General features: G+C 42.0%; 2 protein-coding genes across 2 annotated transcripts; one reads left to right on the top strand and one right to left on the bottom strand.

The window, feature by feature from the left end:
• Positions 1 to 289: 289 nt before the first annotated feature.
• pold1 (polymerase (DNA directed), delta 1, catalytic subunit) lies at positions 290 to 9,317 on the bottom strand. The gene is made up of 27 exons (XM_088316826.1): positions 9,178 to 9,317; positions 8,350 to 8,544; positions 8,158 to 8,271; positions 7,755 to 7,895; positions 7,537 to 7,662; positions 7,231 to 7,399; positions 6,753 to 6,867; positions 6,515 to 6,644; positions 6,193 to 6,359; positions 6,010 to 6,114; positions 5,783 to 5,923; positions 5,453 to 5,563; positions 5,178 to 5,369; positions 4,342 to 4,430; positions 4,144 to 4,260; positions 3,927 to 4,040; positions 3,694 to 3,841; positions 2,956 to 3,051; positions 2,725 to 2,862; positions 2,411 to 2,586; positions 2,147 to 2,299; positions 1,591 to 1,693; positions 1,379 to 1,511; positions 1,147 to 1,260; positions 762 to 814; positions 591 to 688; positions 290 to 508 (listed from the first exon to the last, which is right to left on the bottom strand). Exons 2-27 carry the CDS (start codon positions 8,534 to 8,536, stop codon positions 421 to 423), a joined length of 3,318 nt encoding a protein of 1,105 aa, XP_088172952.1. The 5' UTR covers positions 8,537 to 8,544; positions 9,178 to 9,317; the 3' UTR covers positions 290 to 420.
• Positions 9,318 to 9,982: 665 nt separating this feature from the next.
• Positions 9,983 to 11,650, top strand: znhit1 (zinc finger, HIT-type containing 1). Its single transcript, XM_088317208.1, has one exon. The coding sequence runs from the start codon at positions 10,083 to 10,085 to the stop codon at positions 10,551 to 10,553; it is 471 nt and encodes a 156-aa protein (XP_088173334.1). The 5' UTR covers positions 9,983 to 10,082; the 3' UTR covers positions 10,554 to 11,650.
• The last annotated feature ends 988 nt before the right edge of the window (positions 11,651 to 12,638 follow it).

The following is a 12,638-nucleotide window of genomic DNA, read 5'->3' on the forward strand; positions in this document are numbered from 1 at the left end:
AGATATGCCCGGGCACGTCTTTATTGACAGGTCATGAAAGGCAACGTCCTGCCAACAAATGTAAGCACTCATAATAACCACTCAAAAATGTTCAAGTTGAATGCTTACTTCTCCCCATGGAGTGAATTTGTAAAACGACAAAGTCGCTCAAATTCGGCACAAATGTTACAAATTTAATATGATGAACTATTTTGCCTTTAAATGTACCGAAACTGTTCGCTCTGTTGTTGCTGTTTCCGTCCTACGTCCTCTCGACATCACAGAAAATTACACAAAAACACAAGAAAAACAAGTTGAAAAAGAGTTAATATTTTATTCATATAACAAAATACAAATTTGCATTTTTAAATTTTTTTTTTTTACAAACAACCAACAAAATAGTGATTTAACAAGTCCAGAAGTGAACCGAAGCACTTTGTTTCACCATCCGAAACGAGACACCAGCTTGCTTTGATCGTCCAGATCTTTTTGAACCTTCTTCCTCATGTAGAAGATGGGGCAGTCGCGGCTGAGGAGCAGAACAGCGGGGGCGCTTCAGTCAACGGAAAACAAAGCGTGATGTAAAAAAAATAAAAATAAAAAACACGCACCTGGTGCAGAGGACGTCTTCATGGAGGGAGCCTTGGCAACGCTGACACTGAGTCCACAGCCGTGAGAAACGCTCCTCCAGTGTATTTAAATGAAAAATCTGCAAGTTTTAATCCAAATTATGAAAACACCGACTGGGACACGAGTTGGGCTACGTCAAAATGCTGACCAACCTCTTTTTGGTACAGTTCCGACTCCTTCTTCTTACAGAAATCGCACACAGCAGCTGCAAGGAGACAACACACAATACATCTCAACATATTTCTGATGAGCAAACACTGTGCCACTTAAGATCATCAGGTTTGCTGTGGAAAATTATCCAGTTTCACTTAATTGCGCTGAAAATTATTTATGACACATAATTTATCTTTGTTCATCTATCTATGTCAGCAGCGTTATCATGACAGACAGAGCAAATAATTGATCTTCCGGGAAATTTATGACGACAGTGGCGTTATGAACCTGATCTGTTAATTTTTAAAGATATTGATAGATTACAGAAAAAAATTGAAGTACAGCAGCGCAAAAAAAACAAACAAAATAAATAAATCCACGCACCGTCTGTCTTGAGTACAGCCTTGCAGCCAATGCAAGTGTTCCTCTTCTGCGCGAACGCCATCAGGCCGCCGACCTTTGACGTCAACACAGTTTTACAGCGCGTGTGGTCGCCCTCTGAAACAAAAGCGAATGTTTATCTCAACTGCAAGGTCGCGAGGCGGCGTATATTAATAAAAATAAATAAATCAAAGAGTATAAAAAAGAAAAGAAAAACACAAGAAGAATCACTGACTAAGGAGGACGCTCTCTGCTTTGCTCTCCCCCAAAATGGGCTCAAATATTCTTAGCAGGGGCTTGGACAACTGCTGGTCCAGGTAGTGTTGCGTGTCAATGGGGATGTTGTTTTCCAGCACATAGATGGGGTCCTAAAATGGTGTGGAATAAAAATAATTCATTAAAATAATTAGTCGCCAAAGCAGATACAATGCATTTAGGGGGACGGACCTCTGACTTCATGTAGGCTGCCGCTCCTTTGGCGGCCTTCACGATGACGTAAGGAACGCGGTCTCCCAGGTTTGGAGCGCTGCCTGCGTCTCGCTTCCTCATCCTGCCAATTACACACAATGGCAAGGAGGAGGAGGGGTTTGATGAAAACGGACATTTTTACAGATTCTATACAAATAGTTAGCTGACGTGAATACCTGCTACACACATTCATTGTGAACTGTAAATACTAAAACGAACCTATATTAAATATCTCATATCAAGGAAAAACATGCTAAGCCCTTTTCTGATGAGATTTTTTTTGTTTGTGACCCGGCAGTTTTTGTGCCAGAGCATTTTACTTCGCTTCATGGATTTTTTTTTTTTTCATTAAAAGAGGTTTAAAAGCTATCACAGCTGAGGTACATTGACCCCATGGGGGTCTGCCAGCGATAGTTTGAGCACCTACAAAACAATTTGCAGTAAATTCTAATGTGACATTTATTGCTTTGAATTGATGTCCCGAATTGTACAAAAAGCATAGTGGGAAAACAGCAAAACTTTTGGTTGGTCGGACCTCTCAGCCAGCTCCACGTGCGCTTGCTTGCCAGCATACTCCTGTGCCGCGCGCGTTAGCTCCTTGGTGATGACCAGCTGGCTGATGTCGATGCGGTTGCAAAGCAGGTCGGAGATCACCTCTTTGGCGTGAGCCACAGCGCCCTGAGGATCCCTGCGACACACAACGTCACTGTCAACACGTGTCTATTCTCTTTACAAAAAAAAAATAATAATAATTTCCAAAGGGGAGGAGGGGGGGCTGTCTGGGTTGTGAGGAGGGCACCTGTCTATGAGGATTTTCTGCAGGCAAGTGTTAATAAGATTGGCCACAAGGGGGCAGTTGTCCCTGCGGACTGTTTCAATGCCTTTACAGTCCATCTTGTCATGAACGTCTGCGTTGGAAGAGAAATAGAGGCCAGCGTAGCGCTTCTTGTTGATCAACAAGTATGGGAAGTACACCTGTAGAGATTAGCAATATTTTTTTTACTTCATGTGGAGACCACAATTGTTTGGTCTCAATTAAGAATACCCATTTCACGAAATAATTTTAAAAAATTGGGTAAAAGAAAAATACTCAGGAAAGTAATGCACGATTACCTTCTCAAACTCCAGTTTGATGGGGGCTACGAAATGGGAAGATACCCACTCTGCGGCCTCTTTTCCAATGGTCATGGCCTCCTGCACCGTGGCAACACCGAGCTTTACCATGACAGAGTCCGTGTCTCCATAGATGACCTTTGAAGTACAAAATAGATTGTACAACAATATTGCCTGAAAAGACAAGAGTCTGACCCTAAGAAAAAATTAAAGGATCCAAGAGGGCCTGACCTTGGCATCGCCTTGGTAACCATTGGAAATGATGAACTTGGCCTCCACTAACCGTTTGGTTTCCTCAATCATCTGTCGTCCGAACCCGGTCACACTCTACATGTTAAAAAAAAATAAAATAAAATACGCGATGAAAGTTATGTCTTTCTTTCTTCAATCTAATGGGCACGCACACACGCCTTTCATTTCCTCTTTTAGTCAAACATCAAAGAATGCCGTGAAGCAAAAATGTGACTTTACGAGTGATGGTTCATAGTCAAAATCCAGAACAGGATATTAATGTGACTTGAGGATTATCTAATAAGTACCACATTTGAGAATGTTTTATTTGAAAAAGCCGTTTCAGTTTACAGCAACCGAACAACCACCGTGAGGTCAAGTTTTTGGTGCCAGTTACATATTAGATTTTTTTTTTTTGCCCATACAGATGATCATGTTACAATGTCACTCATTGGTTTTCAGTCTTCCAATGGAACTGTCATGAGCGTGTATGATATGCTGCTACGCCTCCAACGCAAAACCTACTTCCTGAAAACAGACACATTGTTATTGTTATTTTCCCATTTCCTGCCTCCACCTAATCTTTGCTCATTGTAGGCACCACGCTTTGACTTCACATGCTGAAAAAGCAAGAAGTGGGCAACATTTGAGGAATACAATTGTGACCAACAGTCAAGGGACTCTCAGAAATGTTCTTGCAGTGCTGTGTTTGACGGTGGTGAATACAGACACACTTACCTGGGAGATTTCCAGGCAGGGCAGCTTTCCCACCTGAGCCCCCGTGAAGCCATAGACAGAATTGGCACTGATTTTGAGGGCGAGCTGTCGGCCATCCAGCACCTGCTTCTTAAAAGGGTCCGTTTCTTTCTTGAGCTCTGCTTTCGCCCTGTGGACAGAGTGGAACAATAAACATAGCTGAAATCTGGGTGACTCTTCTTTGACATTTTTACACCAAGAGTCATAATTCAAACCTCTTTCTGGCTGACAGCAAGTTCTCCAGGATCTCAGGGAGGAGGCCTTTCCTCACAGAACTCTTCACAAACTGATCGCCGGTGGGTGTCTTGATGAAATCCGCTGGTGACAACCTACATTGCAAAGACCAAGAGTTAGACTTCATACCTTTCCTTGTATCTGTTTCTGGAGGACATTTCAGTTTTCAAGACTCGACAAGAAAGCAAACAAACTCACCCCAGTTTATCGGCCGCACCTTTCTGCAGCAAGGTGGTGTAGCACAGGTTGTGAGCCATCATGATGGACGGATACAAGGACGAAAAATCCAAGGTGGCGATGGGAACGCTGTAATAGCTGAGCGCGAGGAGACAAATAAAATATGAAATGCATGCACGTAAACAACAATACAAGCGCATAGTAGATGCGACTATGTACCCTTTCTCTGGCTCAATAACAGTGGCTCCAGTGTAATCTTCTCCTCCCTGCGACTTCACAACAGGCATCACCAGGTCCTGCTTGGCGGCCTAAACATGAACGCAAAAACCTCTCAGACTGATATCGACAATCTTGGATAGTTAAAGAGCGACTTTGACCGTCGCTCAGAGGAGAAAAAAACAAGAGCAGGCATAAAACCTTTTCACATATGAAGTGAGAATAACGCTGCATATTTCGTTTCGTTTTTTTTTTAACCACCTGTACATTAAGTGCAACAGAGAACACAAAATGTTATTTTTGCATGGAATGAAAACAGTTTAAACCCGTAAAAAAAAAAAAAAGAAAGATGCTTGCATGAAGCTGACTTAATTAATTTTTTTTATTTGAGTAGTTCCGTGCAGTCATCAAATTAAAGCCAATCCACCTGCAATAATCCAAAAATTATGTCTGCTTCTGCATTCTGTCATCGTTTTGTGGTGTGCAGAAGATGCAATGAGCACTCAACTTGAATTTAAAAAAATACTATTTCATATTTGCAAAACAATAGTCAATTAAAATATTTATTTTACCTGGTTTATGTGATTTTTGCTCCTGAACAGGGGTTCAGAATATGGTAGCTATCCTGTATGTTAATGTGTCTCATTTGACAAATGACAATAGAACTAGTTCATATTTCAAGTAAATATTCATTAATAAAGATCTCCATGCGGCTCTGGAGCCGTGGGTTTTATATCACTTATCTAACTTTAAGGCATGTTGGGTTCACTCCAATGATCAGAGAGGAAGGAATGAGTAAATTGCTCTGATTATTCCGAAAATTATTCTGCATGTCTTACCTGTCGCAGCAGCTGGGAGACAACTTTGATCTGCTGACCTCTGGACAGCAGATAGGTAAGAGGCACTCCGGTCACTCTGGCCATCTCCATGTAATTGATCACGCACATCAGCTTCTGCAGCAACCGCAGCGGCAGATAGGCGTCTTTCAGGCAATACACGGCCAAACGTCGCCGTGTCTGCTCGTTGCCGTTCTAAGATTGGATGGAAACATTTTTTTTGGATTAGCACAACTGAGCATTAAGGTCATTAATATGCAAGAGTGTGCGCACGTTACCTGAAGATCGGTGATGATGGAGTGCTGCACATCCTCTTTCTGTTCTTGCAGAAAGTGGAAACTCACAGCATTCAGTGTGTACGAACGCAATTTGTAGTCCCTGAGCAGAACCTGACGGGGCAAAGACATGTGAGAGCGCAGAATGTTTTTACTCATCCAATTTACAACACAGGCTTGAGCAAAGGATGTTTTCCATACAAATGCGGACGGAAAAGCACAGGAAAATATATACCGAAACATCTTTATTTTTTAAATATATTAAAAACATTTTTCCAAAACACCCGAATTGTTATGGACTGACGGTATGAAGAGAGAGAAGTCAGTGCTGACCTGCAGCAGATCAAACTGAACGCGGCCTTCCATGTTGATGATCTTGTTCTCTCGGCGGCCCATCTGCTTGCTCTGGAAGTTGAGGTCTCGCAACACCGACTTGATCCCTCTCACGCGGCCCAAATATGGAAACAGATTGACCTGTATACCGATGAGACTTAATTATCGCAAAGAGGGTGGACAGGCAAGCGCTGAAGGGTTCAAGTTCAGCAAATAACGCATCAAACCTTTAAAGCGGCAGCCCTGTTGAGCAAGTAGGGAAAGTCAAAGTTTTGGATGTTGTATCCGGTGACGATGTCTGCATCGACTGTTCTTAAAAATTCAGCCCAGCTCTGCACAAACAGAATATCACGTTGAGACTATGAAAAAAAATGAATTGTTGCAGAATACGGCATAGAAACGGCGCTTGCCTGCAGAAGATTCTTCTCTTGAGTGAAGCACAAAATCTGTGAGCCCACAATGCTGGCGCAGGACTGAAGCGTGAAGACCGTACGAATGAAGGGCTCCGTCTCGCCCTGTCGCTGCACCATGGACGCTATCTGAATCACTGGGTCTTTGTCAGCTTCTGGGAAAACTCCTGTGAGGGAGGAATAGACAAGTTTGAAACGGCAGTAGTTTGTTATTGTACTTTGAGCGCTTTACTTAATTGACACGGAGGAACATAAACGGGGGGGGTAAATAAGCCGAATCCGTACTTCTTTTTACGAGAACCTCCTCTGAAATAATAAGTACCTTTTCTTCCAGCGCATTCAATGTCGAAGCTGAGGACACGAAGCGGCGCAATCCTCTGCCACTCTCCTTCTGCTGGGTGACTTATCAGGTCGGTCCATGCCACATCCACCTCGTGCTGACACCAGGACTCCTTTAAAAAAAAAATAATAATTAAAAAATACAGTATGGTACGCTGTAGCATCAAAACAATCAGTTGTGTGCAGCAGAAGGTCGCTTAGGTCAAGTTAGGTTGACTTACCTTGCCCGGTTCCGCAGAATCTGTGTCCATTCCGCGTTTTTCCTCCCGGACTCTGTATTGGCCTTTCGGAAGTTCAATCCAGCAGCATCCAACCACTTCACAGTCCACCATGAATCTGGAAAAACAAAATATCATGGGGATGGATAGAAGATGCTCGCATTCTAACAAAACTGTCGATTTCGTAATATAGTCTATTTTATATACGTGGTTGCAAAATAAAAAAAATAAAAATTTCAATGTGTCAAGTTTTTGCAGGTTCTACATATCAATTACAAAATCCACCCATTTTCTGTACCGCTTGCCTATCCTAGGTGATGTTGGGCAAAAGGCAGTCGCCAGTCCGTTGCAAGACACACTCAGTCAATCATTTATGCTCATATTAAAAATATGGTCCATTTGAAGTGCTTAGTGAACCTGAAGTGCATGCACCGTGCTGTCCCACATAATAAAACTAAATATATTTCATATAAACACTCACCTTATTTCAAAATCGATGTTGGCCTCAAAGGATTGGAAACAATGGATGGGAAAAGGGCCGAACTTCAAGCCCTGCTCAAGCAGTCGCTTGGCAGGGGCAATGAGACGAGGCATCGCCATGGTTATCCGCAAGAAATCCAAGCTTTGGTTGCCGTGGTAACCGTACATATCTGGAGAAAGTTTTGATTAAAAAAAAAAAAACAACACTATAATGAGTGCTGACATTACAAAATTATTTTCTGTTATTATCTGGATTAGTTCAGCATTATCAGGTGCATAATAATCTGCCTGTACTTCACATCCTCACTTTCTTTGCGGGTGATGTCCACAGCAAGCACGGTGACCGAGATGTTGTCTTTGTTGGAGCGCATGTCCTTCAACACAGCTGAGTTGAGTTCTCTTTTAAAGTCACCCAAGTAATCCGGTGTGAACCCTTTTCACATTGTGCAGAGAACACATTTCAGAGTGGAAAGGATTCCCCCACAAAGACACACACAAAAAGGGCAGACAAAAGGATGTATTCACCATTTGGGGCCGGGACATAGAAGTAAGGTGCAAATCCGTGAATGTGACAACACACGCTGTTTCCACTATCTGTCACTCCAAACATCCGAATGATGGGGACTTTTCCATGTGACTGACCGGGCATGCCTGCTACGCCCGCTCCTGTATAGCAACAGAATTTACATCAACAAAGCAGCAGGTGGATATCTCCTAGGATTAATGATCTGTCACAAAACTAAAAAAGAGTAGCGAGCGTTGGCCACCAGCCAGCCAGTCAGCTTGTTGTCAACTGCAATGTCATCTTTTCCTTAATATATTGAATATGTACTGTACTTCTTTTTTAAGGTCTTATTGTCATGTCAAACACAAGCAATACACTAATTGATATTACAATAAACAATATCAGGGAGGGAGTTGAGTGTACCTAAATAATAGTCCAGATCAATCTGTTGAAACACCAAAGAATCAGAGGATGGATCCAGTGAAGGAGCATGAGGCCTGCGCCAGCGAGGGTTAAGATCTGCCGAAAAGAGGTCACCTGCCACAAAAAAAGTCAGAGCTGTTAATTTAAAGCCGGTACCAAAGTAAACGTTCAAAATAGATACTTCTTACATACCAACAGGAATAACATCATGCCCGGCTTGCCCCTCCAACTCCTCTGAATCCATGTCCACATCGTCAAACATGGACAATTCCTCCTCAAAGTGTGAAGGACTGTCTTCCCATTCCCCAGCCATCTTGCTGCGTTTGGCCTGGGAAACGCCACCCGGGAAAGGTGCACCATTGCGCCTTTTATAATCCATGTCTACAACTGAAAAAAAGCAAAACATATCTGAACACTGGCTTGGTCAATGATCCGCAAAGCACAATTCCAACACAAGATGGCATTACTCCTCTTTTATCTATAGCAGGTGACGAATGTAATCAGAAAAATAAAAAATAACATGCATTTCTGAGTTCAGAGTTGATCATGATCAAGGTATTGTTTTTAGCATATTTCAAAATACTGGGGAAAATAGCTGTACAGTTTATTGAATTCACTTCCAAAGGACGAAAAACTGTAATACTCTGACAAAAATAAAAGATCACTCAAACAGCATTTGCTGATTCACTTGGAACATCCACAATGGAGGAAGCAGTACAGCTGCGATACAGTTATTTTGCAAGTTAACTACACAATCCACTTTATGGATTCGTAGTTAACGTGTCGAATTTGTCAGTGTCTTGTCGTTGCGTTGTCCTGTTCAACATTTCAATTCATGTTAGCATAATGGATGCAACTGGGAAGACTGTACAACTTATAAAAGCGTGCTACAGGGACAAGCTAAGTAACAATCAAAACCGCATGAGCGTTGCCCTCTCGCTGATCTAATCAAACGTTTACAAGCGTTTGTGTGGCGATACTGCAATTTGAATTTATTGAAAGCAAAGAAAGTTTGCTTACATTTTTCCAAAGGACTCCCAGTGGTCAAGGACTCCCGCCACTCTTCTTTAATTCAGTGCAGAAAGCGCGGAAACCCGCTTCCGCTTAGTAGCCCATCCCATTCGGCTGAGAAAAGGAAATGACGTCACGAATAGGCGGGGTCTTGTGTGTTCGCGGGTTCGACTACACGAGGAGTGTTTATTTTGTATAGTATCCCCTGAAACACTGATCCACGTATTCTGGAAATGTTCTTAGACCAACATATTTTGATAACATATATGGCAATTTATTATTGATCATTGTTAAATAAAATTTACAAGTATTTCTGATAAATTTAATAATTATTATTGCGAAATACATACATCTCCAAACGTAATCACTCGAAACCCATTTTTTTAATTTTTGCAATGGAAACCAGGCAATAAGTCGGTACCATATTATTTTAAAAGTATTGATTTATGTGTTTAATCACTTCATTTAAAAATTCACCTGGATCATTTTTCTTATCAATAAAATAAATAAAATAAAAAGGAAGCTGTACGTGTGTCTGTCTGTAATTTAAAATGTTCAATAACGTTAAAAGTTTATGACGTGTACATGTTTTTGTGCGCAAGTACGCGCGGGCAATTGATGACCGCTAAAGAGAGTGACACAACAATTTATTAATGGAGACTTGCAGGCATATTCACGCCACGGCTCATACAATATTGTGTTCTGGGTTAAATTTCGGCAAAACCTGTTTACACTTTTAACGTAAATATTAACGTAAATATTCTTCTTCCCTTTGCCGTCAAACTATCAAACGCAAACCATGAGGACAGCGTCATCTGGCCACCGTTTCTCATTGGTCACATCTAGTAACCACACCGGAAGTGATTACTGGCTCTGTCTAGTGTCGAAGCAGCACCCGCAAACGGCTAGGCAACATGGTGCTGGAGAAGAAAAGCTCGGCTCGGGTGGAGGCAGGTCAGCGCAGAGTTCTGGACGACGCCACCCGCCAGAGGAGGCTGAGTCGGCAGCTCGAAGCTTTGGAGAAAGACAACTTCCAGGACGACCCTCTGAGCTCTCTCCCCACCCCAGGTCCGACCGCCCGCCTTCCCGCCTTCAGTGAAACGGAGGAGCCTGAGAAGAAGAAGAGGAAGACGCGTGGCGATCACTTCAAGTTGCGCTTCAGGAAAAACTTCACAGCCCTCCTGGAGGAAGAGAACCTGGCGGACAAGCCGGAGCCCAACTACCTTTCGGCACTGGCCCCTCCCTCGTCGCTCCCCCCTCGCCATTTCTGCTGCGTTTGCGGATTCCCGTCCAACTATACCTGCACTACCTGCGGGGGGCGCTATTGCTGCGTCAAGTGTTTGATTACGCACCGAGAAACCAGATGTCTCAAGTGGACGCTGTGACGGACGCTCCCTCGTTGTCATGGGAACACTTTCACGTTGTTCAGGAAACAACAACAAAAAAAAAACACGTACAGTAATGCCCTACTTACTTGCGACTTGATATTTTCCATTTTTTGACCGGCCATAAGAAGTACATTACAGCGAATCCTCACCACGGTTCATTGTTGAACAATATCAGTTTTTTTAAACGTTTTTTTTGTCTTGCCAAGTCCAAATTTAGGGTTGCATGCCTTGAGTGTATGTACCACGTTGTGCCACACTTGCCCTGGCGGCACTGAACTCTACTGCTACAGATGCAGCATAATTAGAAGAAGATGCAACTTCAGTGGAATGGTGTACCATGTTTTTCTGTTTCAATATGTTATCTCACAGAGCAGTAAGAACACTGTACAATACTTGCCTGTAAGTGTTATTTGCTCTGCTTGTGTCTGTTCGCTTGTAAAAGTTTCAAATACCTCATTATTCATGCTGATTTGTGTTTGCTCGTCTGTTTCACATCACATGATTACATTGACATTATCTCTTTCACGCAACAGCGGCAGTTAGTTGTGCTCAGAACAATAATTGTGCCAAATGTGATGATCTGTGAATGTCGGGTTATTGGATGTCAAAAGATAATCATGAGCGATTATCAGTTGGGTGTGTTCAGAGTGATTATTCCTGCCTGACTTGCCAAGAAAACGTTCAAGGTCGATGATTGTAAATATTAAACCTGGCCAATCTACATGTGTGGTCAAAACCGAGTTGGTGGAAGCAGACTCACAGGTGTTGGTGGGTGTATGTCCAAGTACAATCTACACTCTTCAGGGCAGTAAGCACGTACACATTTGCTGATATAATTTCCTTGTCAAGACTTAGGTTAGGTTAGTCGCATTAAAATGTTAAAAATCATTACGTGTGAACCTGATTCAAGAATGTAGCCACTGGCCAAAGGTTCTATTCTCCCTGCAGCCGTGTCTGAGGTGCCCTTGATAAAGGCACCCGACTCATTGCATCACCTAGGCCTATGCTGGAAAGTTACCCACCACCCCAATTGTACTTCCTATGTTTACAACTGTGACATGTATGTGATAAAATGGTCTTTGGTTGGCACTTGACTTTAATGGTGTGGAAATGTACTTGTCCCTCATGGCAGTTACAGAGCCCTATTATTAGCCATATGAGACTTCCATACCTCTCAGGTCATCAGCTGAAAGCTTATTGAGTGTTTCCAGCATCAGAACTAAACAAAGTCAACACTGAAATTTTACCCGAAATGTTTATTGAAATCTCACTGCTGCTTTTTAATAATCAAAAATATAATTTCACCAATTTGGCTTTTTTTTTTACTTTTATATTTTTAATATAATTTGTGTTTTGTCGTTTTAGTGTTTTTCTTTTCATTTTGTTATGAGGTCCATTAATTCAGATGACACTTGTGCAGACGCAAATAACCTCTTATTTCTGCCATAAACACTTAAACCATCTAGTCCAGTGACTTAGGTAAAGTACGAGTGCCACTAGTGCTATGCAACCTCCCCTTTAGTAATATGCGAATCACAGCCAAGTACTTTGTCTCATCTACTTACAATGCCGCTTATACCAGCCAATCACAGTGCCTATATGCGGTTCAGTTGTATTTAACTTTTTGTTACTTTCCATGTGTATGTAATCTTTATAATAAGCGTTTATTTTTAAACTTTTAGTTGGGTTCAATTTTAATTTAACGTTTATGTAATTGTAATTCGATCAAGTATACGTTTACCCCACATTTAAGTGTGTTGTTAATGTTCATACTGTGCATAACATTACAGGGGTATACAAATGTGTTTTTTACAAATAAAACCTCAGTGTCCTGCGTGAACACAAAGACCTACCACTTAAGTATAAAATGTTTTAAAAAAAAATACTAATCTAATATTATTGGTCAGGCTGTCGTCAGAATGCTCTAAATTTCCTTTCCATGCCCGGCAAAAAATGTGCCCCCATTGACTACGATAGGTAATCATTCAATCTTTTTAACTACTGTGCAGCCAATTGCGTTCCACAGTTAAGGGAGCCGCCCCCGCTTCCGGTTACGTCATAGTAGAGGCAGAGATAGTGAAC

Source organism: Idiotropiscis lumnitzeri, chromosome 15 (genome assembly GCF_059441095.1).
Source record: "Idiotropiscis lumnitzeri isolate Australia: NSW breed Sydney's pygmy pipehorse chromosome 15, RoL_Ilum_1.0, whole genome shotgun sequence".
NCBI classification, from domain to species: domain Eukaryota; kingdom Metazoa; phylum Chordata; class Actinopteri; order Syngnathiformes; family Syngnathidae; genus Idiotropiscis; species Idiotropiscis lumnitzeri.